General features: G+C 41.0%; 3 protein-coding genes across 5 annotated transcripts; all 3 read right to left on the reverse strand.

The window, feature by feature from the left end:
- Positions 1 to 892: 892 nt before the first annotated feature.
- aifm3 (AIF family member 3) lies at positions 893 to 16,012 on the reverse strand. 3 transcript variants are annotated; one of them, XR_015843443.1, is made up of 21 exons: positions 15,837 to 16,012; positions 12,271 to 12,480; positions 9,839 to 10,052; positions 9,625 to 9,734; positions 9,447 to 9,556; positions 9,309 to 9,353; positions 9,140 to 9,236; positions 8,115 to 8,227; positions 7,802 to 7,888; positions 6,143 to 6,234; positions 5,916 to 6,046; positions 5,642 to 5,757; positions 5,491 to 5,562; positions 4,715 to 4,778; positions 4,323 to 4,399; positions 3,894 to 4,011; positions 3,706 to 3,804; positions 3,536 to 3,611; positions 3,273 to 3,377; positions 3,078 to 3,210; positions 893 to 1,872 (listed from the first exon to the last, which is right to left on the reverse strand). XR_015843443.1 is itself a non-coding variant. In XM_088297362.1 (21 exons), exons 3-21 carry the CDS (start codon positions 12,299 to 12,301, stop codon positions 1,830 to 1,832), a joined length of 1,800 nt encoding a protein of 599 aa, XP_088153488.1. In that variant the 5' UTR covers positions 12,302 to 12,480; positions 14,822 to 14,896; positions 15,837 to 16,012; the 3' UTR covers positions 893 to 1,829. The 3 variants fall into 3 exon arrangements, 2 of the variants coding, with proteins under 2 accessions (XP_088153488.1, XP_088153486.1); XM_088297362.1 differs by lacking the exon at positions 3,078 to 3,210 and adding an exon at positions 14,822 to 14,896; XM_088297360.1 differs by lacking the exon at positions 3,078 to 3,210.
- Positions 16,013 to 17,537: 1,525 nt separating this feature from the next.
- Positions 17,538 to 19,562, reverse strand: cldn26 (claudin 26). The gene has a single exon (XM_088297364.1). The coding sequence runs from the start codon at positions 19,560 to 19,562 to the stop codon at positions 18,810 to 18,812; it is 753 nt and encodes a 250-aa protein (XP_088153490.1). The 3' UTR covers positions 17,538 to 18,809.
- Positions 19,563 to 20,435: 873 nt separating this feature from the next.
- On the reverse strand, positions 20,436 to 27,759 carry lztr1 (leucine zipper like post translational regulator 1). The gene is made up of 19 exons (XM_088297363.1): positions 27,261 to 27,759; positions 27,120 to 27,182; positions 26,994 to 27,050; positions 26,833 to 26,912; positions 26,627 to 26,735; positions 26,409 to 26,492; positions 26,272 to 26,329; positions 26,050 to 26,189; positions 25,764 to 25,965; positions 25,147 to 25,257; positions 24,904 to 24,996; positions 24,749 to 24,844; positions 24,479 to 24,653; positions 24,018 to 24,187; positions 22,397 to 22,680; positions 22,168 to 22,317; positions 21,486 to 21,591; positions 21,320 to 21,400; positions 20,436 to 20,967 (listed from the first exon to the last, which is right to left on the reverse strand). The coding sequence occupies exons 1-19, from the start codon at positions 27,410 to 27,412 to the stop codon at positions 20,851 to 20,853; spliced, it is 2,328 nt and encodes a 775-aa protein (XP_088153489.1). The 5' UTR covers positions 27,413 to 27,759; the 3' UTR covers positions 20,436 to 20,850.
- Between the last annotated feature and the right edge of the window lie 128 nt (positions 27,760 to 27,887).

A 27,887-nucleotide genomic window follows, 5' to 3' on the forward strand; every position in this document is an offset into this window, starting at 1 on the left:
TTCGTCCACTCTCTTCTTCGTCCACTCTCCTCTTCGGCGCACGCCGGCCGTCTAACCGCTCCAGCGCCCCCTCGTGCCGCTCAGCGAAACTACAATGCCCCCGAATATTTTTTAGACCCGCGAAGCACTGAAGCCGCGAAAGGTGAAGCGCAAAGTAGCGAGGGTTCACTGTATATTGTACAGTTCATTTACTAATATAGTGTTTTTTAAGAGTAACAGCTCAAAAACTGGATCTCATTACACTGTGCACGTGTACCAGTGAGTTTAAAGAAAAAAAAAAACAATTTTTAAATAATAATAATGCAGTATAACCGATGCAGCAATAAAGTGTAAATCTCCAGTTTACACCTTTCAAATTGTCTTAAGATGTGACACTTCAACACCACAGTCTGGCAACCTACTGAAAACAAAGTTTTACTCCAAACAGACACTCCAAGGCTAAAGTTTCCAAAAATGTTTTTGAACGATTGAGAATTTGAGACTGTGGTGTTACATTTCAGTGTCCACCATTTCAAGGTCATCAATATGCTCGGTGGTCTATTTTCACATGACATAAAAGCTAAATGCCCAGGGATATTTTTATTAGATTTTTTTACATAAAATTATGTAATAGCCTCCGTTTATATTGGGTGTGTGATATTACTGAGTTGAAATTGTATATTTTTAACTATGTTTGTGTGGTGGGAAATGTGGAAAATCTGATTCATATACAAATACCTTTCTGCCTCAGCGAATGAAACTTGTCATGTCAACAGACATGAACTGTTTTGCTTCTGTTGCACTCATTAAATATTTCCTCCTGACCATTTCACATCTTTCCGTGTTTTGCTTTTTTGTCAGCATATACATGGAATCAGATGCAGTGCAGTAACTAGAGCAATGAAGGTTTCCGTGAAGCATGAGACCTTTATTTCAACGTTATAAAAAGTTTGACCCTGAAGTTCTGCACATTACCAATGTCTCTAATTCATATGGACAGAACCACTGAGGATACAATAACGGGAAAATAAAATTAAACCAAGAAATGTCTTTCATGAAAAAGTACAGGGTACCCATGGAGGCAACAAAGCTTAGTTCCCTGAGTTAGTAATAAAACATCCCTATGGAGGAGTCTGCTATTAGCTATTAGCATCATCATCCTGTATTGTGGTCGACAGTATTTAAATCTGCCATACAAGCACTAATGTGGAATCAAAAAGATCAAACTTCTTGTGCAATCTAGCAAGACAGCCACTAATAAGAGGTATATTTTAATCTTTAAATGTTAAGTACAAATTAAAGCTGCTTGTGTGTCCCACAATCACACGTCACACCGACAGGTTCGTTTGCACAGTCAAATGAGATCTAGAACAATATTTGATCCAGCTCTTGTATTGGATCTTGTTAGATTTTGCATGTGTACCTACGGAAGGGTCAGTACAGAAAACTTAAAGATGTATCATGCAGATATGAAGCCTGTGTGCAAGAACATGATCATTCCATTATTTTAAAAAAATCATTTCGTTGCAGTGCAGCACATTCAATATTGTAGCTATACACAATATTATTAATACAAAACACCAATGCCCAATCTTGGCTTGTTATAAACAAATTGTACATGAAGATGACATCTTGCAGCTGAATCCACGATTGTGTGAAACAGGACAACTCAGGTCACCAAAGTCCTGCTGACTCTGCATTCTCAGTTCAGAGTCTCTGTGATGTTTCAGTATTTTGAACAGTCACAGTCCTCAGACTGGGGATAGCTGCCTTTTTTGTCTCAGCACCATTTAGATGTCTGTATCCAGAATTCCAGCGCACACCTGGCCCATGCGCGTGTGCTTTTGAAGTTATTGGGAGCCCTTGTCAATCAACCAGGAAATGTCTCCGGTCCTGCACCAAACAGCCAGCACAATCAGACACATTGTGTTGTCACATGTTGGCCATGTCATGAGACATCCCCGAAGTTCGCTAATAAGATTTCCAGTAATAACGACTAGATTACTTGATCATACGAGCCAAAAATATCCTCCATTTTTTTTTTGTGAGTGCATTATTAGAAATGAAAGACATGATACGATAGTTAACTAACACTAAATAAAAAAATAAAAAAAACACAACAGTAGAAAATTAAAATTCAAACGCCTTTAGGGTTATGCTGTTTGAAAAACAACATACGCCATTCAAGTTGTACAAGAAAACAAATGTTGAATAAATGTGTAAAGATGTCTTGCGACACATCAACAATTGTCGAGACTTTGCCCTATGGCAAGTGCAGAATTTGTCATTTACGATTGGCTATTTTACACCGGGTTAACGTATATTTTCACTTGTATGACAGTTCATCTTAAAAACAAGCTCACGCACCCACTTATTGCTACACCGCCATGACGAGTCAAAGGATGATGGGTTTTATTCAATTATAAAATTGTTAACTTCTCGCCTATACAGTTACATTAAAGATAAAAGATAAAGATGTCCTTTATTAGTCCCACAATGGGGAAATACATTGTTTTACATCTTAAAACCGTTTCCAGGTGTTTTATAATGAGATGTTTCTCACATGCTTTCAACAAAATACGCCAAGGTGTAAGAATTATATTCATTCTTAATTAGAATTTCATTAATTTCGCTCTAATTTGAATCACTGAAATCAGCCTGTTTTGAGTTGGTGATTCTTTCTCATGCAAATGAGCCACTCCTCACCCCGCCCTCTCAATTGCAGGGCATGCCAATGTGAAAACAGTTTTCAATAATGTAACGATCCTTATCTCAAAAAGTGATTCTGAACTGCGAAGCGTACGAATTTCACTTGTAGAAATTACTCTTCTGCCTTTGCATGTACGCATCGCTATTCACAAATTCCACCACAACTACCCTCTGCTCTCTGGAATAAAATGAAGGGACTACATTCACTCTAAAATATCAAATAGACCCTGCCCTCAGTGACGCTCACCTGTATTAGCGTGTAACTACTACACATACAGTATTAGGACGAGAATGATGATTTATCCAACATTACATTTCAACAGTCTCCCGAGCTTCGAGCTTCTTTTTAACCGTAATTGTAGTTTTTTAAATACTAAAAAGGCTGTTACCTGAGTCATGCAACATAAACTACTGTCGATCCTTTGTGGAACAATACGTCAACTCCAGTTCCCTATCGGTCATGCGATAAAAGTCACAAGCTGTTGTGTTCTCCTTCATGTTTGGCTTGTTTCACTTCAAAAGCTGTGCAGAACATTAAGACTATTGTAATTACAACCAGGTTTAAGTCTTGGATAGCGACTTACTCCACGTCTCGTTTCTTAATCGTCTTTCCGGATCCTAAGACCTCAGCCACTCTGGACACAATGGGATCGTAGTTCATGCTGGCCACTGCAACCACCTCCTCGCCCCTGCGAATGACCCAGCCGAGGTCAAAGCAACAATGGTAATGCGCCAATAAAGTCAAATCTATATAATAAATAAAATAATATCATTAATTCATTCAGAAAGTATTATTGTGTGTATTGCCCCCCCCCCTTTATATGTTCAATCAATAACAGACGCTTACCTTGTGTAAAATGCGACAAATCTCAGTTCATCAAGATCACCTTGAATGATGACATCATCAAATCCGTCCCCATAACCTTAAAAAAATAAGCACAGTTCTGTTTTAGAAATTGTCGATACACACGTTACAGATTGGCCGGTGTGGTTCCTGCACGATAAAAATACCGGTACCTGCATAGCGTATGGTCTTCCCAAACATGGCCGACCAGAAGTAAGGCACTGTTTTCACCTCAGTGACTCTGCCCACCATGTTGAGAGCTGCTACTCTTCCTGTCATAAGTCAAAATCAAACTTTAAAGCAGGACTTTGCTCATCAACAGAATCCCCACACTGGCTTCAAACCATCATGCCACACTTACCATGCACGTGAGCCATTTGCCAGTGAGGGATGTTAACCTTCTTATTGTTGCGCGGTGGGAAAGGGAAGGTCACCACATCTCCCCCAGCAAAGACCCCATCCACATTTGTCTGCATCATCTCAGAGATAGCAACAACAGATTCTTCAAAATCACAATAACAGTCTCCCGGCTTGCCTGGCAACTCCTTGAGTTGGAAAAAGTGGCGAGGCAGAAAGAAGTCTGGGCTAAAGCTGTTGCCCCTGCGACCCGGTAGAAAATAGATGGATGGATGAATTTGTATGGACTAGAATATTTTGATTTAAATGTTCATTACACTTTCAAGCATTCTTTAACCACACATTTCCACTGTTTTTAAAGGACAACTTGGGACAAGAACTCAGTCATGTGGCAGGTTGATGTACCCAGACAATTTTCTGTGTAGCAAGATACCTTGTTGACCGTGATGAAGCCCTTTGAGTCCATGTGAATGCCGCTCTGTTTCAGGAAACTTGTTGCAGGAACACATCCTGCAGGAGAGAAGAACAGTGCGCACACTTACACACAGGTGTAATGTTTCCCGTTTTCAACTTGTCAGTTTTCTCAAGTCAAGAAGAACAGCATTTGTCCTAATAGTGGAAAAGAGATAAACCTTTCATACTGAAACTACTTTTTGGTATATTGTAGGAATCTCGAGGAAAAAAAATGTTAGCTCAGCTGCCATTGACATTAGAAAGTGACCAGTCGGGTAGTACAGTAATTCTTAACACATCAGTATTAGATCTAAAATGTTGCTCCCTGAAATACTTCACAATTAAAAGGAACCCAAATTTTGACTTGCTCACCTGCTCCAATGACACAAACATCTGCTCGCAGGACTTTGCTACTCTTTAGCACCACCTCCTTCAGCTGCAGGAACGTAACGCAAACAGATTTCACCAGCATGTATTTTTATTTTCATATTTTAATTTATAGAACTGACAATCAAGTCTTTTATGAACCGGTAATAAATGTGCAAAACCTATGAAGTAATTCTATTTGAGAAATTTGCTCCTGTTTTCAAAAACAGCTCAGTAACGTCAATGAAAATCACGTCCAATAACAAGCTGTCATGTTTGTAGTATTAAAAATAAATATCCATCCGTCCGTCCATCCATTATGCAAGCCGGTTTTCCTCACAAGGTTCGCAAGGGTGCTAGAGCTTATCCCACCTGACAATGGGCAGTAGGCGGAGTACAACCTGGATAATTATTTTAAGTAAATTTAACGTTTGTTTATAGAAGACTGCTGCCAATATAAGAGCAAAAAAAAATAGATACTACATGGTGGTAATCTTGAAAGAAATATGACAAAAGGACTCTTTTCTGTTACAGTCCACTTGCACTGGGGCCAAGTGGTACAGTGATCCAGCAGATGGTGCTGCACCTGTAGGGCTGCAGAGGAGCAGTTTGGCCTTGAACATCACATTTTTGTTTCAAGCAGGTCAGCCGAATTTAGCATTGCTCTGCATTTTACTAAGCGTTATTCTCGTGCAGATAATGACACGACTGCCGTGTGACAATTCAAAGAGGCATAACTAGTGCAACTGAGCATCATGCTATGTCTCTCACTTTGTGAATACCTGTCCATGATGGCCAATCATCTCTGACACCTCATTCAACATGTAGAACTTCACCCTGTTGGCTTCAAAGAGCTACAGGGAGAAAGACAAAGAAATGAAGCAGACTTTGTATTTGAAATTTCAGGATAATATCAGTTGATAGTGTTCATACCTTCATTATGGCTTTCCCTACTTTCTCACCCAGGGCTTTTTTAAATGGGACTGACTCAACCCCAATTATAGAAACCGAGTGGGCCTTGTCAGTCAGAGCCGCAGCCACCTCCATACCTGCACCCAAGAGAAATGAACACTCAATATGCGTAAAAATATTTGTAAGATTGTACAATGACAGTATTGTAGCTGTAGCTTTAGCAATAACCAAACAACTGCAACCCAAAGTGATAGACAGCAGTTTTCAAATTGACATTTGAGATCCAATTTCCTACCAACAAAAGATGTTCCCACAATCACTGCGTTCTTGTTGTTGGCCAGCCTCGCTATGCTGTTAGCGTCCTCAGGTGTCCGCAGGTGAAACACATTCCTGACATCACCACCCTTGTAGTTCAGAGGTTTGGGTCTTTTCAACGGAAAATGGAAAAAAAACCCAAAAAAACAACAAAAAAATTATTATTTTAAACAAAACAAAAAAGAGCTAAGGGATGTTTTTCCTAACCTGTTTCCTGTAGCAATAAAGAGTTTTCTGTATTCCATCCTCAAGCCGTCTTCAAAGGTGACAGAGCGCGTCTTCACATCTATTGCCACAACCTGCAGACAATACAAGCGTCAGCTTTGGAAAGTATATAAACTGCCGCAAGATAATCTAAATTGAATGACCAAAGAGCAAAAACACGAGTAAAATTGTATTCTATTTGAGGGCATAGCCATTGATTAATAACAAGATCATTCCATACAATACATATATTATTAACTTACATCTTTTAATGATCATGGATCGTTTTGATTTCCTGTGCTTGCTTTTTTTCTAAAGGATTGCGGGGGAATCTCATTCTTGTAGTGTTTAATTTGACTTTACAGAGATCTATGTGTTAGCTAATGAGCAAAGTTAGCTAGCAAACGTTAGCATAGCCATCATGTTAGCCATCCCTAAACAATGTCATTATAACTAAAAAAACATTTGAGGTTTTGACTTCGCTGGATGAATGTAAATTCATTTGTCCTACCACAACCTGCTTCTTCGGGTTGAGCGGAGCGTTTTAAAGCTTATTTTTTGTTCACTTTAGTTTGGCTTAGGAGGCACTTCATCCTCTATAAAGGGTTTTTCACTCCAACGGAGGAAAATAATTTCTGTATATGCAAATCCAGCCAAAGATGCATAACATTTTCCTTGTCATCGCCAAGACTCAGCTGCAGGTGCTTTCATCTTAAATTCCATCAATTTTTATTGTTTGCTATGCTCCGGACAGAGTACACATTCGTCTTCCACTTTGTGCTTCGGGAATTACGTCAACAAATATTTTTTTCAGTAACAAAAAAGCCTAGGGGAATTATATACGTTTTACACAGTGTTAGTTTGATATGATTGTATTGTTTTATGTCATGTTTTATAAAGTGATTAGTTAGCGCTGCAGCTGATGTGAAAGCGCTGTACAAATAAAACAAAATTCTAAATGTCATTCTTCCAAAATGATTGTCGCTAAAAACTTTCATTTTCAACAGTATTAAATGTACTGTATTATTTAGCGGATAAACTGTTATTGCATGAGCTTTTATGAAACATTTGTATTTTTTTTTTTTTTTTTGTCATTCGCATTCTTCTACTGCCTTAACATAAGATTTCTGCCATCCAAATATAAAATACAATATGTTTTCAATAAAATGCAAAAAAAATAAATAAATTAAAAAAAAAAAAATCCATATCGTAATATTTTCTTGCGTGAATATAGTAAGAAATATTGCATGCAAAAGCACCATATTAATTGAAATGGACTGTTTTTCAGCCCCATGAACAAAATTGAGTTGTGTTTATGGCGTGGTGAACCGACGTTTCCCAACTGTTGTCCACCGAAATGTTTTGAACATTAGAAAAATCTCACAGCACAACAGCAAGCAAAAATGTCACAAGTATACTCTATACTGAAATAATGTTTTGTTGTATGAATGGCAACAGGTGGATAGTAGATCACAGGTCAATTTTACCTTCTGCCATTTTGTGAAAAGCATTTGATTTCTCTTCCTATCGCTATATGGCATTGTAAATTATTTGTAGTAAATGATTCATTGATAGACGTTATGCTTGACTAATTAAGTGAAATTGGTTGTGAATCACTATTTTAAAAATCTAATCTCCGATTCAGAGTTGACCACCTCTCACCTCTTTTTCTGTGAGCAATTCAATGTCGTGATCCTGCAGGAAGTCGATGGAACGTAACCTCAGCTGTTCCGCTGTGCTGTCTAGGGACTGAGGGTTAGTACATTAGTGCTGAATGCATTTATCAAATAAAAATAATTGGTCTCCCGCAATTACAGAGTCCAACAAAAACAATCCAGGAATGTTATCAATGCCATCGTATCTATAGTTGCAGTTTTTATTATTCTTAAAACAAGAAAAAGCAGTGTGCAATCTCTCGGGTCTCTCTTGACCCACTCGTTCTATATATGACTCTGGTGGGGGTCTGTGTACAAACCTTACTCAGTTTAGGCCTGTCATAAGGAGGATGTCTGTCCATGGTGCATATGACGACGCGATCAGTGAAGCCATCTTGCCTCAGCGTCTCTGCACACACCAGACCTGCCGGACCTGCACACATGTTGACTACCACTCATGTATTTGCTTGGACCGCTATGCCTCGCTCAATTAAATGTGATTGTTGGGGGATGCTGTTGAATTAGAGTATCATGGAAAACTTCATTTATTTCAGTAATTCAATTTTGAAAAGGTGTCAAGATGGACTGGATTATTTTATTGTAGTAAATAATTTGTATGATTTGTAAATTAGGTAAGATATGGCCTTCTGAACGGGACGTTTAATGAACATGAATAATAATTTTCATACTTTGAAGTGATTTACTAAAAAAAATAAACAAGATGATCCACCTGTGCTTATACTGTAGAACTTCTCTGATGCCTTACTAGTGGCTGTGAGTAGTACGAGGGTGACATTAGCACGATCTGATGGGATGCTTTATAAATAGTGGATCTTGCTAACAGTGGATCCTCTCAAGTGGGAACTTCCACGAGGTTGCATACTTTGGAATGCAAACAAAAATATGAAATGTGCGTCTAAGTTTGCTCAGAGTTTGACCCGCCGTCTCAGCTGACGTCAAGCGAAACATCAGCGCATCTCATGAGATCTCTGTTCAGCAAACATCAAACCGCTAACTCTACATGTTTTACTTTGAGTTTTGGTCCCTTTTGCAAAAGAAAGGGCAACGTTGACAAGAGCTGAAATAATGTAGTGTACATGCAAAATATATTTTAATACTTGAATTCAAATTAGTAAGCCTTCAAGAGCAAATTGCTAAAAAAAAAAAAAAAAAGTAGAAATGCAGTTCATTGCAACATTCATCATTTCGTTCACTATTGGTTGATGAAATTTCAGGATGACCCGCAAATGCCCTGCGTAGCTCTATGATAGGTTTTTGTGAGCAGTCCATGGATGCATGTCTCTTATTATTCACACAGAGAATGAAAAGCACATGATACACTGACCTGACCCAATAATTAAAACATTACTGAAGCCTGTGCCGGAGTTAATGACTGCAGAACATCTTGCCATGGCCTTTGACCGTTTCTGCAACTGGAGAGCCTGGAAAGGTTTGAAAGCTCTCAATCAGTTTGTTTATCGTAGCAAACTGCTTTTTTTTACACCCTGGTTTACCTGCTTGTTTGCTCGGATGATGACCTTGTCCTTTTCAACTCTGACCTGCGGCGAACAAGCAAACGTAAGCCTTATGTACACACATGCGCTGAGAACGCAGGGAATGTGTTAAGAAATGCTTCAGACAAGGAAGGTCACCTGGAAGGTCGGCAGGCTGTCCAGGCCGGGGAAATCTTCGATGTCGCCTGTCGCGATGTTGAAACAAGCGCCGTGCCACGGGCAGCGCACGTGTCCTTTTGACAGCACACCTTGAACCACACCACACATTTCGTGGGGACGTCTAGACATTTGCTAAGATGTATTCAACGTGATTTACCTTTGACGAGCGGCGCGCCATAATGTGGACACTTGTGGCCCATTGCTGAGAACTCGCCGTGTTCTTTAATCAACAACGCTCTGCCACTTCCCAAGTCAACCTCTCGCATCCTGGAACATGACATCATTGCTTTTGTGATTTTTTTTTTTTTTTTTGTGTGAACTATTTGCATAGCCAAGGTTACCGCGTATAACAAAAGATTTCCTTTGCTCACTGTCCATTTTCCAGATCTTTGACATGACAGACGGAGGCCTCCACATAGTCCCGTGATTTGTGGTAAGCTTGGAGCAAAGTAGCGTCGTCGTCCGAGCTGTGTCCGAGGGCCCCGTTTGGTCTGCAGTCTGCAAAGGGACTCGCCTTGCCATTAGGTGAGAGGCCCTCCACTTCTTTTTCGTTTTCCAGGAGGGAGAGTTCCACTTTGACTTCAACTGCACAGCAGACATTGTCATTTTAGCAAATGCAAACTGAAGAGTGTGACTGAGCGTGTCGTAGTGCATTGGAGTAACTTTTTTGTCTTCTCTCATTAGAGGAGCAGCTTTCAGCTAAGATGGCTGCCTGGATGCAAATAAAGCCCAAATGAAATCTGACATCTCCACAAGTGGAACAAATGAAAGCGGGAAAAAGGTGAATGGACTCATTTAAAGGGCAAACCTGCCTACTTTCTTTGCTTTTCTTTTATTTAGCTGTCATTGTGAATTTCTTAATGATATATTTGAAAAATTTGTGCTTTCATTCTCATTAAGATCATAATTGCCATCAGTCGTTTGAACTGTTTTGCCTCAAAAAGTCATTTATTATTCATGATGTGCAATTATATTACTCATAATTTAATTGGAATTAAACTATATTTATCACAAGAACACATGTGTTTAAAATATTTGTGTTTTTTTTTTAGCATTAAAAGAGTTAAGGCACATATTTTAATTATTAGATTAAATACTTGAAACAGCACAGTTCAGAGCACATTTCCTATTTATCTGCGTAAAAGGTGTACACTTTAAAATGCTTTTAATTGCACCTTTAGGGCTTTACTACGCATGAAAATATGGTTGTGGTTATGTTTTGAAGTGCAGCAGGCTGTATCTATTTGGTTGGAAAATGTGCTGACTGTCCAGGTCCTACAAAGTACCGTAATCTGGCTGGAATTTCCTCCCGCTGAGTAAGTCTTAATTAAAACTAATGGAAAATTGTAATAGTGTGGGCAATTGGTGGAGAAAAGAATTACAGAACAGTTTCCAGAGTTGAAGGCATTCTCATGAGGCTGATGGACATACTTTAAGTGAGACATCAGGACATAAGGAGAGATTTGATCTGGTTGTCATAGTTTCACACTCACACAATTACATCGTCTCTTTATTTAGTTTGTTGTACTTTGATTTAAGCTTTTTTCTTTTTTTTTTTTTTTTACAAATATACATTTATATGAATATTTTACCAGATTAAGTCAAACTAAGGTTGTTTGTGTATTCCTACACTGTTTTGTCAATCACAATTACTTCTTTCCCCATTCACCTCCTAATTATAATGCATAACACATTTACTTGATGTTTATTACATACGCTAAAACCTAAACTGTGCTATTATTACCTACTATGATGCATGTTTATTTTCCAATCAGGCCAGAATACAAGCACTCAAATGGCCAACCACACACACGCACGCACATGCACGCACACACAATGTCATATTTTTCATATTCCTGTATATGTAATCCTCTTGAGTAAGATGCCACAATAGCATTAAAATTCCTCCTCGGTGAAACGCCATACTGCAAACCGAGTAGGTTGTACATAAAATGGTGCGCATAAGCCCGTATGAAGGCGGGTTGGTGTCCTTAAAAGAATTATCCAAAATGGAAAGAATGCCTCCCTGCAGCTACTAAAATAGTGACTTTATTTGTGAGATAAATATTTAGGACATTACCAAAACAAGTTTGAAACTAGCTGCGAAAAAAGTAAAGAAATCAGCTACGTTCAGCAACGATCACCGTTCATCTATCAATGTCAGCTGCTCAAGGTACTGCTGCTTGTGTCAGCACCAAAGGGGATAACATTTGCAAGCCAAAATTAGCATTATTGTGCTTTGACGTGTGCAATGACATGGCAGTGCTGTAGGACGCACGTACACTTTTTGTTGTCTTATTTAGAGTGTTGTGTAAATACACGTGTTGTGTGCGCTTGACACTGAAGAGAACTTGTTGGGGTCAAATTTTGTCTGAAAAATTGAGTCCTACTGTCCTCTTTATGTGGTTGCGAAGACGGTCATGGGTTAATGTACTAAAATGACATATTTTCTTGTTCATTTGCTTCTCCAAGATATAATTAATAAAGAGTCTGAAGTCATAAAAAAACAACAATATTAAATAGTTTGGCCATTTTAAAGACAAATTACAACGCACTCACCCATATTGACCACAATATAAGGGACACTGCGCAATCAGAAGATGAGCTAGTTATATTAAATTATAGTATGTGTGATGGCCGAGTGGTCTAAGGCGCCGCGTTCAGGACCCAGTCTCCCCAGGAGGCCTGGGTTCGAATCTCGAATTTCCCCATTGTGGGACTAATAAAGGGAATATTATTATTATTATTATTAATGGCAATTGAATTAGCGAATGCAGCAAAGAAAGAAAGAGGTGCCGGTCACCTGGTTTGGGTTTGGAGAAGCATCCTCCCATGGTGGGTTTAGGATTGATCTAAACCAAGGGAGAGGGAGGGAGGGGGAGAGAGAGATGAGGGGAGCTGAGTTTGGATCAGGTCGTCTACTCTTGGGATCCTCGGTTGCAGCGATATCACAGAAGTGAACGTTTGAGATCCTGCAGGTCCACAATGGACATTGTCAGCCCCTCCACATCATCTGCATGGACACAAGAGAGCCTCACATCAACAACAAGCACAGTCGAAGATGTCTGCTCTTTCTCAACATGACACGGATTGTTTATTTTGTTGTTTTATTTTTTTTCATATTTCTGCACCTTTCAACTCCAATCAATTACCAGAATTTATGTTAAAACAAGTATGACGGAATGACACCACCATTTAAATTGTAATGCACTTTTCCAAACTCTCAGTCCATAAATGTTTGCTTTGTCTCATGTCAGTGCTTGTAAAGAGGAATAATCCTGCTAATTGACAACATTAGTCCACACATGGTTACCTTGCATATTGCATAGGGGAACTGTTAAATATTAACTGCACTCCGACACCTATTAACTTTCTTGTCACAGTGCACATTAAGGAAAGCGAGGGGCCCCTTGAGTTTCAAAGTCTTCCCGTTTTGTTGCCAAATTACGTTCCCATCTCTAGCAGCTCTGGTATTTGAACCCCGCATGCATCCAGTGACTCCCCACCGAGCGCAGGCCGTTTCGAATGTGTGTGGGGCGGCACGTTGCGTCGTACGGCACGCCGCCGTCCATTAGCGAGTTACCCCTGAGAAGTAAAAACCAAAAGAGCTACTTGCTATTCTGCGCACATCTTATAGTCCTTGAACTTCAGGGAAGGGAAAAAAGTGTGCGAAGCTCAATGGGCGTGTGCGCTGTAAAGTTCCAAATGAAAACTGCGACTGGCCTCTCTACTGCTGAGACTGAGTCACTGGAAATCAACTTTGGAAAGTTATTTACCGTACTCGTGATGGATGTCTTTGACTTTTTTTAATCACTGCAGCAACTTTACTCTAAATTCACCAACCCTTTAATTGAAAGGCATTGCATGTTTTCCAGCAGAAAATACGGTATCTGTTATTTACAACTGTAGTGTATTTAATAGGCATACTCAGTTAGATTAAAGCCATCATTCTTGACTGCATCAAAGGAATTACTTGTTGTCCTTTTACCCTTGCTGCCTGTCCAGTGTACTATTGTAAAAAATAACTAAATAAATAAATCTTATTCGTAAACCGGTCCTGTCTTTGCTGCTGTAAAACTTAAATTGTCCCCACTATTGTGTTCTTTTATATTCTAGTCTACCTTTTAGGAATTTAACAATGGCAATATTCGTTAAACTGCTGTTGAACATCTACATGTCCATTGTTTGGATTCAAATTGTAGAAGAATAGGATTCAATGGAAAAACTGACCCCAGGTGTTTTTATCGGGGAACAACATTTTGAGGCGCCACATACAGTATTTCCCTTTTTATGAACCACATAAACATGGCATTTATTGTCAAAGAAAAAACGGATGTACCTGACCACTGTAGCTATTTTAAATAACACAAAGAGGGGAAACATGAGAGAAGTTAGATATTGTATTTGAGAGGTTGTTTGCAATGAATGATAGTCTCACTTATTGGCTGCACTCATGCAGTTCAGTGACAGAGACTCTTTGCGCTTTGCTTTATATCCGCAGAGTCTGTAAATGTGAAATTATAAGTTTGAGTTTGAATTTTTTTCGTCTCTGTGGCAAGAGTAAATTAACAACTGGAAATACCCAGAAGTATTCTTGCTTTTGCATTTCGCCTCAGTCACGGCTCTTCACACCAAATGACCATTTAAGATCGCTTCTCCTGCACTTGTTGCTACTTCTAATGAACAACAAACCATCCGGGTGTTCCAGCGAGCCCAACATATTTTGGCCCAGAGTAAAGTAGGTTAAGCAGATTTGTTGGCCACAACATATGACGCAAATGGCAGCGGCTGGCGGTTGGTCGGGTCCGTCCACAAGCAATGCTAATAATCCAGTCTGCAAAGAAGCTGTCACTTTCACTCATTTCCCTACAAATGTAAGACCGCTTACAGGAATGTCGGGGGAGAATTAGCTGCTTGGTCGCTCCATCCATAACCTGACTGCGATCGAGAAAAGCAAGAATGTAGAGCACCGGGAAGCTGAGGGGGAATGTCCATACCTTTGAGCTGGGCTACAACATTTGTTTTCTACACATATCAAATCTAAACATATATAATGCCAAAGTAGAACAGGAACTGTATTGGTTGATTCATGGATCAAACACATGTTTGCGGTGAAGCTAAATTAAAAAGTGCTGACTCATCGTAAACAAAATACTCTTGCTTGTCTGGTATGATCTTGGTCCCCATACTCAGTTAGAAACTGGGCCCTCTGATCTCCACATGATAAAGGACTCTTTGCAATCCAGCCGCATACTAAAGGGTTGACCACACCTCTTTCCCTCACTTTGCATATCCTCTTGGCTCATGAAATACAAGATAAGATGCTGAAATCATTCCACCATTGCCTTAATCACCTGTTGAGCAAAAGTGGCCCCTCACCACGCGGTCAGAGGTCATCTGCTTTGTTTACCAAAGGTTAAAATGGCAGGCTGTGGAAAGACAAGTCAAGCAAAGTAATATTTTCGGTTAGCACGAGCTTCAATGCTAATGTTTGCAATTGTCTGTAGTGCTTCTGCAAAAAAAAGTCAAAATGATCAAACAGTCTACAGGCAGGCAAGTTTTGTGAGTGTTCAGCATCCTTATTCAATTTATTTTCTCCTCTCTTTCTCTCTAGAAAGTGGATATTTGTCTGTTGCTGGACAAATTCAGAGCAAAACCTGCTGAAATGAATTCAAACGATTTGGCATTGGGAAAAAAACTCTGCAATTCACTCTTTGAGTGATGTAGCAAAATAGTTGCTTCGCTTATCTTCAACAACTTGAATGCTCCGTGACATAACGGAAAAGTAAAATGTGACATTTTAAGCCTCCATTTTACAATTTTAACGTTAAAAGAAAAAAGTTACGTGAACTTAAAAGTGTCAGGCAATAAACTTTCAGCAAAATTTAAGTTAGGCAATTCAACAAAATATTTCAAGTTTTGCTGTTTTGAAAATTGTTTTTTCTTCCATTTGAAAACATAGAAATAAGAGTTTACAGAATTAAATGTTCCTTTTATTATCCCCTAGCTTAAACAATTGAAGTAAAAATAAAATCAGCAAATTGTTTCGGAACAAACAACTCGCTTGCTTTGTTGTGCCAATGAACCTTAAATGTCTGTCATTTATATTTTGTCGTTGTTCCAAATTAAATGACTGTTTTCGCCCCCACAAAATACAAGTCATGTTTTCTTTTTTTTTTACAATGTATAGACATACACACACACACATACACATTTTCTTTTTGCAGCTGTCCAAAAGAAGTTCTCCAACATTGTAACGCGTTACATTGCTCTCTAAAGCAGCCACTCTCTCATGCCTAACTTGCCCATTTAATTTCACATCCAATTGTAAAATAATTAAATGATGAAAATGTCCCAAGCAGAACTTACCAAAGAGAGCTGTGGTCATGGAGCAGGTGCAGTGCAGAGAACATATTTGCTCCAGTCCCCAACAATCCACTTCCTCTGTGGGACTGCTTCTTCTCCACTGGAGTATTCCCAGTCCGTGTGTCCCTCCTTGCTCCCTCTTGATGCAGCACGGGCTCTGGAGTGTGTGTGTGTGTGTGTGTGGGGGGGGGGGGGGGTGCGCGCGCGCGCGTGTGCGGTTGTGCGCGTGCCCCTTCCAGCAGCAGCAGACTGAGCCGACCGGTCGTGGGAGTTGCTCTCTTTTCCTGGCCGAGCTTGCAAATGCAGCACAAAGAAGCTTTGCCAGTTTCTCAGCTGTATGCAGTATTGATGGAGTTGCTGAGGGGATGCTAACACAGCATGAATTCGCACCGTGCACTCCACCTCCCTCCATTCCTTCCGTTTCCAAACACACACACACGCGCACACACACGCCTGCTTTCTCCGCTGGCTTGTTCAGTGCAGACCCTCTCAGCCTCGCCTTTAGATGGTAAAGACTTGATTTGCCTGTTAAAATTATCTTCTCATTGCAACAGCATAGATTAAAAAATAGGAATCTACTTTATACAGCTGAAAGAGTTAAAAATAAAAAAATTCCAGCCATGGATATCCTGCAATAGTTTCAGCCAAGCTCCACCGCAGCCACTGTGGTGTGCATGAAAAAATGGTTTACACTATTTGGTCATGACTTCTGTCACTGATTGGTTGGTTTTCTTCGGGTGTAGTGGTTTTATACTAATCAAATTTGAGCTACAAGATGGGGCCAGACAGGGCCGAATTTTTTCACAGCTCAATTTAGTCATGTTCTGTACTCTCAGGTCATTCTGACAGTTTTCACAAGTATGAAAAAAGTGGTTCTTTTTTGAAAAAAGGAACATTCCCCTCTCATTGAGTTATCTTTTCCGCTTCTCCTCACTCGGTTCGCGGGGGGTGTTGGAGCCTATCCCAGCTGTCTACGGGCAGTAGGAGAGGTACAACCTGAACTAGTTCCCGGCCAATCGCAGGGCACACATAGACGAACAACCATCCGCGCTCACACTCATACCTAGGGGCAATTTAGAGTGTTCAATCAACCTACCATGCATGTTTTTGAAATGTGGGAGGAAACCGGAGTACCCGGAGGAAACCCACGCAGGCACAGGGAGAACATGCAAACTCCACACGGGAAGGCCGGAGTCAATCCCACGACCTCTGCGCTGTGAGGACGCCCTAAATAACAACATTTACAAAAAATAAATAAATAAATAAAAATACATGCACATTTTGCTTTAACAGGAAAATAGGTGAATTATTACTAAAAATAAAACAATGAGGATGCAGTACAATTTGGTTATTAAAATATATTGTAATATACATATATAAACATTGTAATTCTGTATTTGTTTAGAAATGGCCCTTGAGCCCCTCAATCTACGATGTTGCAGAAAATTAAAAAATTAACTGTTTTAGCCAATGGTAGTTTAGATTCTTTTTTTTAACTCTGTGTTATTAGTATTCAGTGTATAACACACTGACTAGAAAATGAACAAAAACTACATATGACTTATCATTGGAGACATAGTGTACCTCTGAGACAAGGTCACCGACAAGTTGACAACCCCATGCAGCTTCTTTTGACACAGGAGGATGATGAAGGTGCAGCAAGACAACAGCTCAGCGCTTAGGCAGTCACTTTAATTGAATTATGGTGCAGCATGCAAAGGAGACATCAAGATTGGTTCGGTTGAAGAAAATATGTAAACTACGTGCAGCATCAGCTGCCATGAGGTTGGAGTGATCCTGGGAGTGTTTCTGCATTAAAGAAACAAGGAAGGCAGATTGATATCTAGTCAGTCGACGTCAGCGAGTCACCGCGTGACATTTTGTGAATTCTAATCATCACTACAGAGTAATGTGCATTAATGGCCGCCGGTACACTGCCTAGCCGAGGCACCCACACCTCCTGCTGCCCATCCTCAAGAAAGTCAATACAGTATACGGTGGTTAGCACGTCTGCCTCACAGCACGGAGGTGCAAGGTTTGATTCCATTGCAGCCCCAGCCTTCCTATTTGCAATTTGCATCGCCCGTGTTTGCATGGGTTTTCTCCGGGTATTCCGATTTCCTCCCACATTCCAAAGACATGCATGGAAGATTAATGAAACACTCTAAATTGGCCATTAGTGTGATTGTGAGGGCGTGTGGTTATCTATGTGTGCCCTGCGATTGGCTGGCAACCAGTCCAGTGAATAACCCACATACGGCCCGTTCAAATCAAAACAAATCAAATCAAAATTTTATTTATATAGTACTTTTCATAGATAAAATACAGCTCAAAGTGCTGTACAATAAAACATACTAACATTCTACAACAACATAGAAAACATCCACACGCACGCCTGAACTCATAAACAAGCAAAACTCACATGACAAACTGTCTTAACAGAAAGACATGGCAAGGCACAGCGAAACGATGTAAGGAAAACATACCCAAGGTAGGTCGTCCACGCTGAGAGGAATGACGGCCCACGGCCATATGGAGGTCCGCCATCACAGAGACCCCCGGCCCAGATTGACCGGAGTAGACAGAGGCCCCCTGTCCCCCAGGCCTAAAGAGCCACTGGGGTGAGGCCCCCTGTGAGAAGGCCAAGGACACCTCCCAGCGCGGAGGAAGCCCCCCATGAAAAATGCTCTAATATGTAAAAGAAAAATGACAAAACAGTAAAAGAAGCTAAGCATTAAAAGACAATAATAGTAGATACAGCCCAGAATTAAAAGAGTAAAAGAAATCATTTCAAATCCAAACTAATAAGGTCTGTCTTGAGCCTCCACTTAAAAATATCAACTGTCTCCGGGGATAGGATGTCCTCTGGCAGGCTACTCCATAAGCCGAGTAGCAGAATGGCAGAATGACTGCTGGCATAGGCTCCAGCACGCCTGCACCCTTGTGAGGAGAAGAGGCTCAGATAATGCATGGATATTACAAAATCTCAGTCTTGCGGTACTGGCGAGTGCCGCGCGTTACATGCGGACCGTTGGCCACAATTGTTGTCCGCAGCTCGTAGTCGGCCATGCACACAGCTATAAAGAACAAAGTCCCTCCAGTGAGCAAGGCCAAACCTCCAAACCATCCAGAGAACATGGCCTCTCCGTACTCCCAGCGTGGCATCACATCGGGAAACCCTTTATCCCAAAACTCCACAACAGTGGTGTACGCCACAACGGACACCGGAACCAGTGTGGTGATCCCAGCCACCCAGGACAGCACCCCGCCCAGGATCAGGAAGCTTCTCCGCTTCGCACACTTGTCCGAACACACGTGCACCCCCTCCAGTCCTGGCAGGGCAACCAGCAGCGCCAAACCTCCGGTGCAGACTGACACCAACATGAGCACCCTGGAGATCTGCAAGTCCACAGGAAGTCCCAGCAAGGAGTCGTAGGCCTTACACTGCACGCCGACCTCCTCCGTATAGAGGCACATGTGCCACAGTCCTGAGTACCAGTTTTCCACTTCGTTCAAGTCCGAATTCATTGTCTTCCACAGCGGAAGGAAGGTGGTAATTACGGAGGTCACCAGCCCCCCAAAGGTGACAAAGACTGCAGTCCTTTGCATGGTTTTAATGGTGAGGAGAACCATCACTGCCGGCAAACCTGCTGCACTCTGCCTCGCAGAGGTGCATGAGGCATTCTGAAAATTCACAACCCAGCCCACCTCCTGATGTAGCCCCACCATTGAAGCTCTTTCATATCAAGAAAAAAAATACTGATGAGTGAGAGACAGTCACGGTTTTGTTTCAGTGTTCAATATCAAGACAATGAACTCTGTTTTAAATGAAACTTTATATGGGTGATAGCATCCTTGGCCCAGCTACCCTTGAACAAATGAAACTTGAGCACAGAAAAGAAGCATAAAGGCCTCTTTCTGAGGCCACGTGGATCTCATTCCAGAAATGTCTACCGTAATTAAAACGTGAGATCTGACAAGACTCAACTGTGGAGTAGGCTTTCTCGAATGTAGGCACAATTTTTATCCCGATTATAGGGATGCGGCGAAAATAAAAAAACGGCTAAAAGCAGGTATGTTTTGTCAAATGTGTTTTGTCTTGTTGCAAGGAAATTTCGTTTCAAATTTTTACGACAAACTTTAAAACTGTTGGAGAATGCAACATTCGCAAACTCTAGCCCCCAGTCCGATACGGATTTTAGGGTGTTAAATCTATATTTTTTTTTAACAGAGAAACAAGCAAGAACCTCAGATAGAAAATCTTGAAAAACAAGCATTTTATACTCTCGACAACCTCAGGCAAGAAACTAAATGGCCAAAGGGTTGTGGCTCACAAGATATAAGGAAATATTTTGCCCATTGTTGTCAAGTCGTGTTACAAGAGGCTTGGGGCTATACGGCAATTGTGGTTTATAATCCATTTTGTATCAAATATCGTAGTCCACAACAGACACTCATTTGTTTTGTCTTTTTTTTTTTTAACATAAAGAGGTTCTTTTCCCCAGTACATTCTAACCCACATGTGTAAATATGTATTAACCTTGTTGTATTGTCAGATAAACATGTAATGTCTAATAGTGGTGGTTAATATCACACACATGGTAATCAATAATGATTTTCTTTACAATACAGTATAGCATAAGAATATATAAAGTATATCATAATATACCAGTTGTAATAGTGTAATGTAATAATGCTGATCCAGCAAATACAAGTCAAAGTTTGGTAGTTCCAGCTGTTAAGGGACATGGGAACAATTGTATGGTGGAGAAGAAGAAGAAAAAAAAAAAAACATGGAACAACCTGTTGCTGTATACAAAATAAATTAAACGACTTAACACCATGATATGCAGACAAAAGAAGAAAGCACCTTGCTATCAAATGAATGCGGCGTGTTTGAGATTAAAACATGCAAGGTGCAAACAAAGTTTATAAAGGGAGGAATGGTGTGGAGGTCTTGTAAACAGCATTTGGGAAAAGAGAATGAAAATAAAAGTGCAGGTCTCTTGCCATCCTCCTAAATGTCGGAGCCCATCTCGGCACACTGCTTGTCTGATATGTGTGTAGCTAGCGACTCAATGATGTCCAACAGCAGCAACTGGCTGAGGGATCGCAGGTTGGGGAGCTTGGATACCTTTGGAAGGGGAGGAGGAGAGCAAAAATTAAAAAGGGGGGAAAAAGGACGACACGTCAAACTGAGTAAAATAAAGAATAAACAGCACTCGATTTGCTCATGCTGAAAAATATGAAGCAAGCTGAACAAAAATGTCAGTGACGAGGGGTGAGCGTTTTCTGGAATAACAAATAATAATAACGAGAGGCGATTTGAGGAGGTGCTTGTTCAGCCGGCCGCCCTGTAAACACTCTCGTTCCACTAGCAGGCCAACAGTGTCAAGTCTCCTGCAAAGACGACGTGACTACAAGGTTAGCTCAGCTGCGGCAAGTGGGCAGCAAGCCCCCAGGGTGCCGGATATAAGCCCACCCACCTTGATGAACTGGTGGACAATTATGTGGAGGCAGTGCTTCTTCATGTCCAGAGCCTGCGTCTTATCAGCTGCTTCCAGAATCTGCACCGAGACAAAAAATAAATAAATAAGGCGTCTCATACATGAGTGGCACTGTGCCCTCTGTGAAGCTCTCATATAGAAATACCTGCAAAACATTCTCCACTGTGACATTCATCTCCAAGTTCTGCTTGCAGTAAGCCTGCAACCTGTTATTAGAAAAGCCGTAATAATATGGTGCAGCAAAGAGATACCTGTAGAACAAAAGGTCAAGGAAAAGACTTAATCTTAACAATTCCATTAAAATGACATTATTACATTATATTATGACAATCCCCCCTCACTCCCAAAGTCAGTCACAACTGTGACCACAATGAGAGAGGATAAGCAGTATAGCAAATATATGGATGTTTATGTTTACTGGGGGTGTGGTTGTGTTTGTAATATTTTTTGCCCTTTTTTCGTATACCTGTAGTGAACGTCAAACATTTTGGGTATCGCATCCTATTATATGGAGCCTGTGGATCAACCAAAGAGCAACGCTTGTATTAGGAAGTTTCCATAAATGACCACTAGATGGCACTGCAGTTAGTTTTAGAACTAGACTCACTGAGGAAATATTAATCACCTCCACAAGATGGCGCCAACTGCACTGTTAACTATCAACGACCAATGTGCGGTCCTCAATCTTCACTCTTATATAGTATTTCTCCATTTTTGGAGGACTAACCGCCCCAAAAAAACTTGACGGGTTTCTATCCATTATTCCTTCAGGCTCTGATACAACATTACATTGAATGTGATGAAGGGTTTGAGTTTGATAAGGATACAGAGAATCTTCGGGAGGCATGTTGACGTCTCCATAGTAGATGTAGCGCAGCATGGACTCGAATGCCTGCTTACTGGGGACCATCTCTCCTATGGAGATATTGACCTGGCCGTCCTCGGGCATGAACGAGCGGAACATGGCCTCAAAATAGCTGAGGGTTCAAACAGTAAAGGTGATGAATTGGTGCAAAAAGTCAGTCTTAAGATGCGCCGCCCACCCCAGCTCATTACCTGGAACGAGCCGCCAGTATGGCTTTATGAGCAGGTCGGGGGTGTCCATCTAACAGCAGAATGATGTCACAGAACTCCAAGCCGCCTCCCTCTAGATAAGCCTTCATGTCCTGCACAAGGGAGGTGCCGATGTCCACAGGCTGGTCCGAGTACAGCCTGGGAGGCGGCTGCTGCTTTCGTCGGACGATCTCCACAATCAGCGGTGTGGACAGATGTTCAAACTCCCTCGTCATGATCACCTGGTTGAAGTGGGATTCCTTCACCACAAAATTAAGGCAATGTTCCTAAAGGAAAAGAGAAATGGGAGTGAACGGGACCTCCTCTGCTTGTCATAATTTGCATACAGTGAACCCTCACCTAGTCGTGTTGTAACCTTCAGAAATTTGCCTTTGCTCTGATTTTTGGTGGAACTTACACAGTCACTATTTTGGTGCAAATCCAGGTCAAATATAAAACTCTTGCTTTGGCACTATCTCGAGGTGACTCGAAGTCAGCAGAGAAGCTTCATTCAGTCAGGCCATAGCCTTGTCTAAACAAAAGACCTTTTCATTCCAAACCTTTTGGGGTGGGCGTCAATTCACTATTTGCGGCAGGGCCTTTTCCGTATCCACCAAGGTTCATGGTTCATGCCTCTGCTATATTGAGTTTTTTTTTTTTTTTTTAATTCTTATAACTATAAGTCCAAATTTAGAGTCAGTGTAGCACTGAGAGATACATATTCGGTGGGCAAGCTTGATTACCGTGTGACCCGTCACTTGGCCAATTTTCTCCTTTGACTTGCAATCAAAAAATATCTGAGAAACAATTGCTTAGATGGTGTTAACAAACTTAAAAGCAATCAGCAGTTTGTCTGATAGTGAGCACATGGTTTAAAAAAAAAAGTGCTCCTTCAAACTGTTTATTTGTAACCGTGCGCCGGGGGCGTAATATGCGGCTGTGACGAAAACATTTTTAGCTGGTAAAGATGTGCCTTTTCTTTTTTTTACTTACTGGATTTGGTTAGAGCTTGCTCCACTCGTCGACATTTGCATACGCTGCCGTGATTAGATTAGATGGATAGTTTGGTAACACAAACAATTTCATTCTTTATATTCCAGAAAATTGCCGTATGTTTTTAGGGCGGCACGGTCATTGACTGGTTAGCACATCCATGAATAGAAAGTTACAAACAATTTTGCTGGTGTTTTTGGGGGAGTAGGAATGGAGTGATAGCATTCCCATTAATTCCAATGAGGAAAGATGATATGAGATGAGTGTTTTAAGTTGTGAGCGTGTTCATAGAATGAATTATACTCATAAGTCAAGGCCCCACTATGCGATATTGAATTTGATTTTGTTTAATGCGTCCGTTCTACTTAATTTAAAGTGGGATTGACGTATCTTGAAGAAAGCAGCCTGCCTAATACCTCCTATTTGGAGAACAGCTGAGGCTGTCTTAAGCTTCAATGTGGTTAAAGTTGCAGTGTTTGAATATTTGGAGGAAATAAAAGTATTTTATATGGTCTTTTCTGTATTGCAGATTTTGACCTATTGTGGGTGGCAAGAAACAGATTCACAGTTTGAAGAATCTGCTGACAGGCTGAGATTACCAGCAACACCACCGGTCGTCAGTAAAAAGTACCTTCAGCTGGTCGAGTTGGAGCTTGTTGGCATTCTCACAAACGCTGAGAACGTTCTGCAAGTCGACAGAAGCCTCGATGTACTGAACACAAAGCTGCTCCAAACGGGAGAGCTTAAAACTCAGGGCCAGTTTGTAAACATCCATGATTAGGAGAACATCCTGAACATGACCTGTAAACAGAAAAGAAAAGAAAAGGGACTTTACAAATTAGAACTTGTTCATGAAAACGTCATCTGAATACAATGAAACTTCAAACAATGAATGCCACAGAAGTTGTAGATTCAGGAATTCAAACACAATTTTTACGAAAAATGTGCCTTTAACATTGCTCAAAACAGCAACATTTTGCAAGATCCGGTTAAATTATTTCAAAATCTGAATAATTCAGAGATCAAGAACAGATGGTGCGTATTATTGATGCTTAGAAATTCTACCATCTACACAAACATGGACAACAGTACCTCTGCGTGGGTACTGGATCTTGTCTGTGTAGAGAAACTGCATTAATACTTCAAAAGGTTGGGCTTCTGCTTCCCTGATGGACACCTCCAGCATTGGTTGTCTGCCTGATGGCCGGTGAGTCCCTCCTCCAGTGGCGCCTTCATCACTCTCCTCACTGCTGTCCTGTTTGGTCCTCTAACACAAAAAAAAAAAAATATATATATATATATAATGAATACATGTCTTCATCAAGTATTACTACGTTTTGCTCACACACAAAAGCTTCTGACCTGTCGCTGCCTTTCCCGAGCCTGCAAAATTTTCTTGCGCAACCACTGACATCTTGCAGTCACGATGGCTATATGTCCCAGGACTCGTTCTTCCCGCTAGGGAAAAGAAATTTCAATCACTATTAAATAATATCACAAATGAGAGTGAAACCCACCTCTCCAAGAATGAACTCCACATCACAGAACTGACGGTTTTCCCACAATTTGCCATAATCTTCATGGAGAGTACACTTGGGATAACATGAAAACTGCCAAGAGGAAGACAAATAATCATGAAGTAATATTAGGAAAATGCAAGTCACATACATTTTGTTTGTATAACGCCGATTCATAAAAGAAAGTACCTCCAGCCACTTCCCTTTAAGGAAGAAACCTGAAAACGATGAACACATGCCCACCTGAAACCTGTACATCTCCCCACTGCGAACATTGTTGTCCACAGTCCCTCCAAAGATGTACATAGCGTCTTGAATCACAGCAGCTGCGTGGAAGAGCCTCCCACTGGGCATCTGAGAGGGCAAGGACACAAATAGGTGTTCGGAAGTCAAAAACACATTTCTGGACAATATCTGTCAGTGGGGTGGGATTTGTGAAGCAGTTCTTGAACAGCAGTAAACTTCTTTGCACTTGTATGGCAGTAAAAAAAAAATTCTACAATGCATCCTCTGTAAGTTATGGTAATAAAGAACAAAGTGACTTAAAAAAAAGAAATAAAAAAAACGGGAAGTATGTCCCCCCTCACCCCCCCAACCAGTCACACTCATTTGACTATCAGCGCAGATCAAAAGAAAACTAGTGATTTGCATTTTAATTTTTGGTACATGCAGTTGCCATGTTCAACCCCAGTTTCTTAATAATGCTTTGAAAGGCACTTTGAACCCGTGGAGTTTAAAAATATGACACGTGTTTTCAAAAGCAGTTTTTGATCAACATTTATTTGTCTTTATTTCTTAAAAAGTGTTTCGTAATTTTGTGGCATATGAAATTGGGGGATCGAGCTCTCAGCAATGCATACCTCACTGTCCAGGCTGGGGTGGATCACCTCCCAGCTCTGAGAGTCCACATCATAGCAGTGCAGCTCGTTGGGCAGAGTGTTATCAGCTGCGCCGCCAAACACATACAGGTGGCGATCAAAGGCAACCATTGTGTGGCCGTAACGTCGCTGTGGAGGTGGCGGAGACCCTCGTAGTAAATGTTCGGTGGGTATACGGGTCCACCTGCAGGGATGACAGCCGTAACATTAGCATCTGCGAGATACGTTGCGTGTGTAAGTTACCTTCAAAGGTATTGGTTAAGCTCACATGTGGCCATTAAACTCAAACTGGAAGAGGTTGTTTGTTATCTTGGCTCCACTCTGACCCGAAAACACAAACATCTTGTCCCTGCATACAGCTACGGGGAAGTTGCAGCAAGAAGGAGGTATCTCACCACTCTGTTCGATCTGATGGTGACACAAAAACGTAGATGTCAGTGCATTAGATTACTTTTGTGTACTCTACCATAAGTGATGCTAATAAACTGGCCTCTTCCCAACATGCATGCTCCCTGTCCTGCAGACTGATGGTCCACATATCGTTCAGCCTGCAAGGAGAAAAACAGAGATCATAAGCGAACACATTGCTGTGATCAAAAGGTGCCAACACTGAGGCATAAAACATACCTGGCATTCCCGTCATAACCAGCAAATATCCACAACTTATCGCTATAAACGGTGGCTCCATGAGCAGAGCGGGCGACTGGCAAGCTAGAAGACACAACAGAAGGGATGTAACAACTGAGCTTCATTTCACCATAAATGGTTTGCAATTTAACAATCTAAATTTGATTGCTACTTCGATTTAAGTATCGTCAAGTTAAATACGATCAAAAATATATTACCTCCCCTCCACTTTCCATTCAGTCCACTGCCCTGTTGCAAACTTATATTCAAAAAGATCATTTTTGTTTTTAAGGTTTGAGTTGGAATATATGTCTCCAGTGTAGCCCCCTGAAATGTGTTTTAAAAAAAAAAGCACATCAACATTACATTGAGTATACTTAACATGTGTAGATACTGGTTATATGGAAGGAGATGTCAGGGGTACCAAAAACAAACATGCTGCTGCCGTAGACAACAGCTGAATGGTGATAGCGGGGAGCAGGCGGAGTTCCTGTGGTGAAGGCACTGCGGAATATTATTATTACAGTCAAAAGTCACATTTGACATTTTATGATTTCACAACAGATTTTAATAATCAATTCTTACCGACACCATGAGCAGTCCTTCACATCAAAGCGCAGCAAATCATTCAGCATGTTCTTGCTGTTGATAGACGTGCAATTTTATCATCATTTAATGTAGCAAAAATAACAGTGTCAAGACTTTACTCACCCATTGTCTCCCCCAAACACGTAGATAGCATCCCTATATGCCACAACAGTGTGTTTGCTGCGTCTGCACAAACGTAAAGAAAGCACAAAGTGTACACATTTCGAACTGTTCATAGTACATTTTACTTGTCGTGCAGGTTACCTTGCTCCAACAAATTCATCGCACGGAGGCAGCCTTCTCCAACGGTGGACAGTCTCAAATGGCCCAAAATTAAGTGTCAGATATTCCACGCTGTCGGAACAACTGTGGTCAAAGTCAACACTGGGGGCCACTTTGGTTGATTTGCACGACATTTTTGCCCACTCATCCAACGTGAGCACGTTTCAGACCCACACATCTACAGCCAATGTCATCGTCAAATTGGATAGAGCGAAAACTTCCGGCTAAAAGCTAGCTAAACAGATGACGCTAAAAAAAACAACTGGTCGTTGCAAAGCTAACGCTAAGGAGCAAAGAGCGAAGAAAAAGGACAACTCTATCACTATGCAAGGATAGGAAACTCCAGATCATCAATGCTTCACCCGTTTCGTTGTATTTGTAGTTAAGTGGCTTTTATTCCAGAGAAATCAGAAGCACTGAAAATAGCAAACACGAGAGCTGTCAGGAGAGCGCACAGTCTCCCCGCCACGCCCCCGAGGTGGTATGACGTCATAGCTCATGACTGCCTCTAGTGGCGGAAGTACGTACGGACGTTTCCCAACTTTTTTTGTCAAATAGCTTTATTGATATTTTTCAGTTTTGTGATGGGTACATTCAATCAGGAGACAA

Source organism: Idiotropiscis lumnitzeri, chromosome 1 (genome assembly GCF_059441095.1).
Source record: "Idiotropiscis lumnitzeri isolate Australia: NSW breed Sydney's pygmy pipehorse chromosome 1, RoL_Ilum_1.0, whole genome shotgun sequence".
Classification (NCBI taxonomy): Eukaryota; Metazoa; Chordata; class Actinopteri; order Syngnathiformes; family Syngnathidae; genus Idiotropiscis; species Idiotropiscis lumnitzeri.

Coding starts and splice junctions, on each gene's coding strand:
- lztr1 (XM_088297363.1), bottom strand. CDS start 27,412: ATGTCGTGCAAATCAACCAAAGTGGCCCCCAGTGTTGACTTTGACCAC. Junction 24,654..24,748: donor CTCGGGAAAGGCAGCGACAG/GTCAGAAGCTTT, acceptor TTTTTGTGTTAG/AGGACCAAACAGGACAGCAG. Junction 21,401..21,485: donor CAGTGGAGAATGTTTTGCAG/GTATTTCTATAT, acceptor GTCTCGGTGCAG/ATTCTGGAAGCAGCTGATAA.
- cldn26 (XM_088297364.1), bottom strand. CDS start 19,562: ATGGTGGGGCTACATCAGGAGGTGGGCTGGGTTGTGAATTTTCAGAAT.
- aifm3 (XM_088297360.1), bottom strand. CDS start 12,301: ATGGGAGGATGCTTCTCCAAACCCAAACCAG. Junction 8,228..9,139: donor TGTTTTAATTATTGGGTCAG/GTCAGTGTATCA, acceptor ACATGTGTGCAG/GTCCGGCAGGTCTGGTGTGT. Junction 6,047..6,142: donor TTTATTGCTACAGGAAACAG/GTTAGGAAAAAC, acceptor TCCGTTGAAAAG/ACCCAAACCTCTGAACTACA.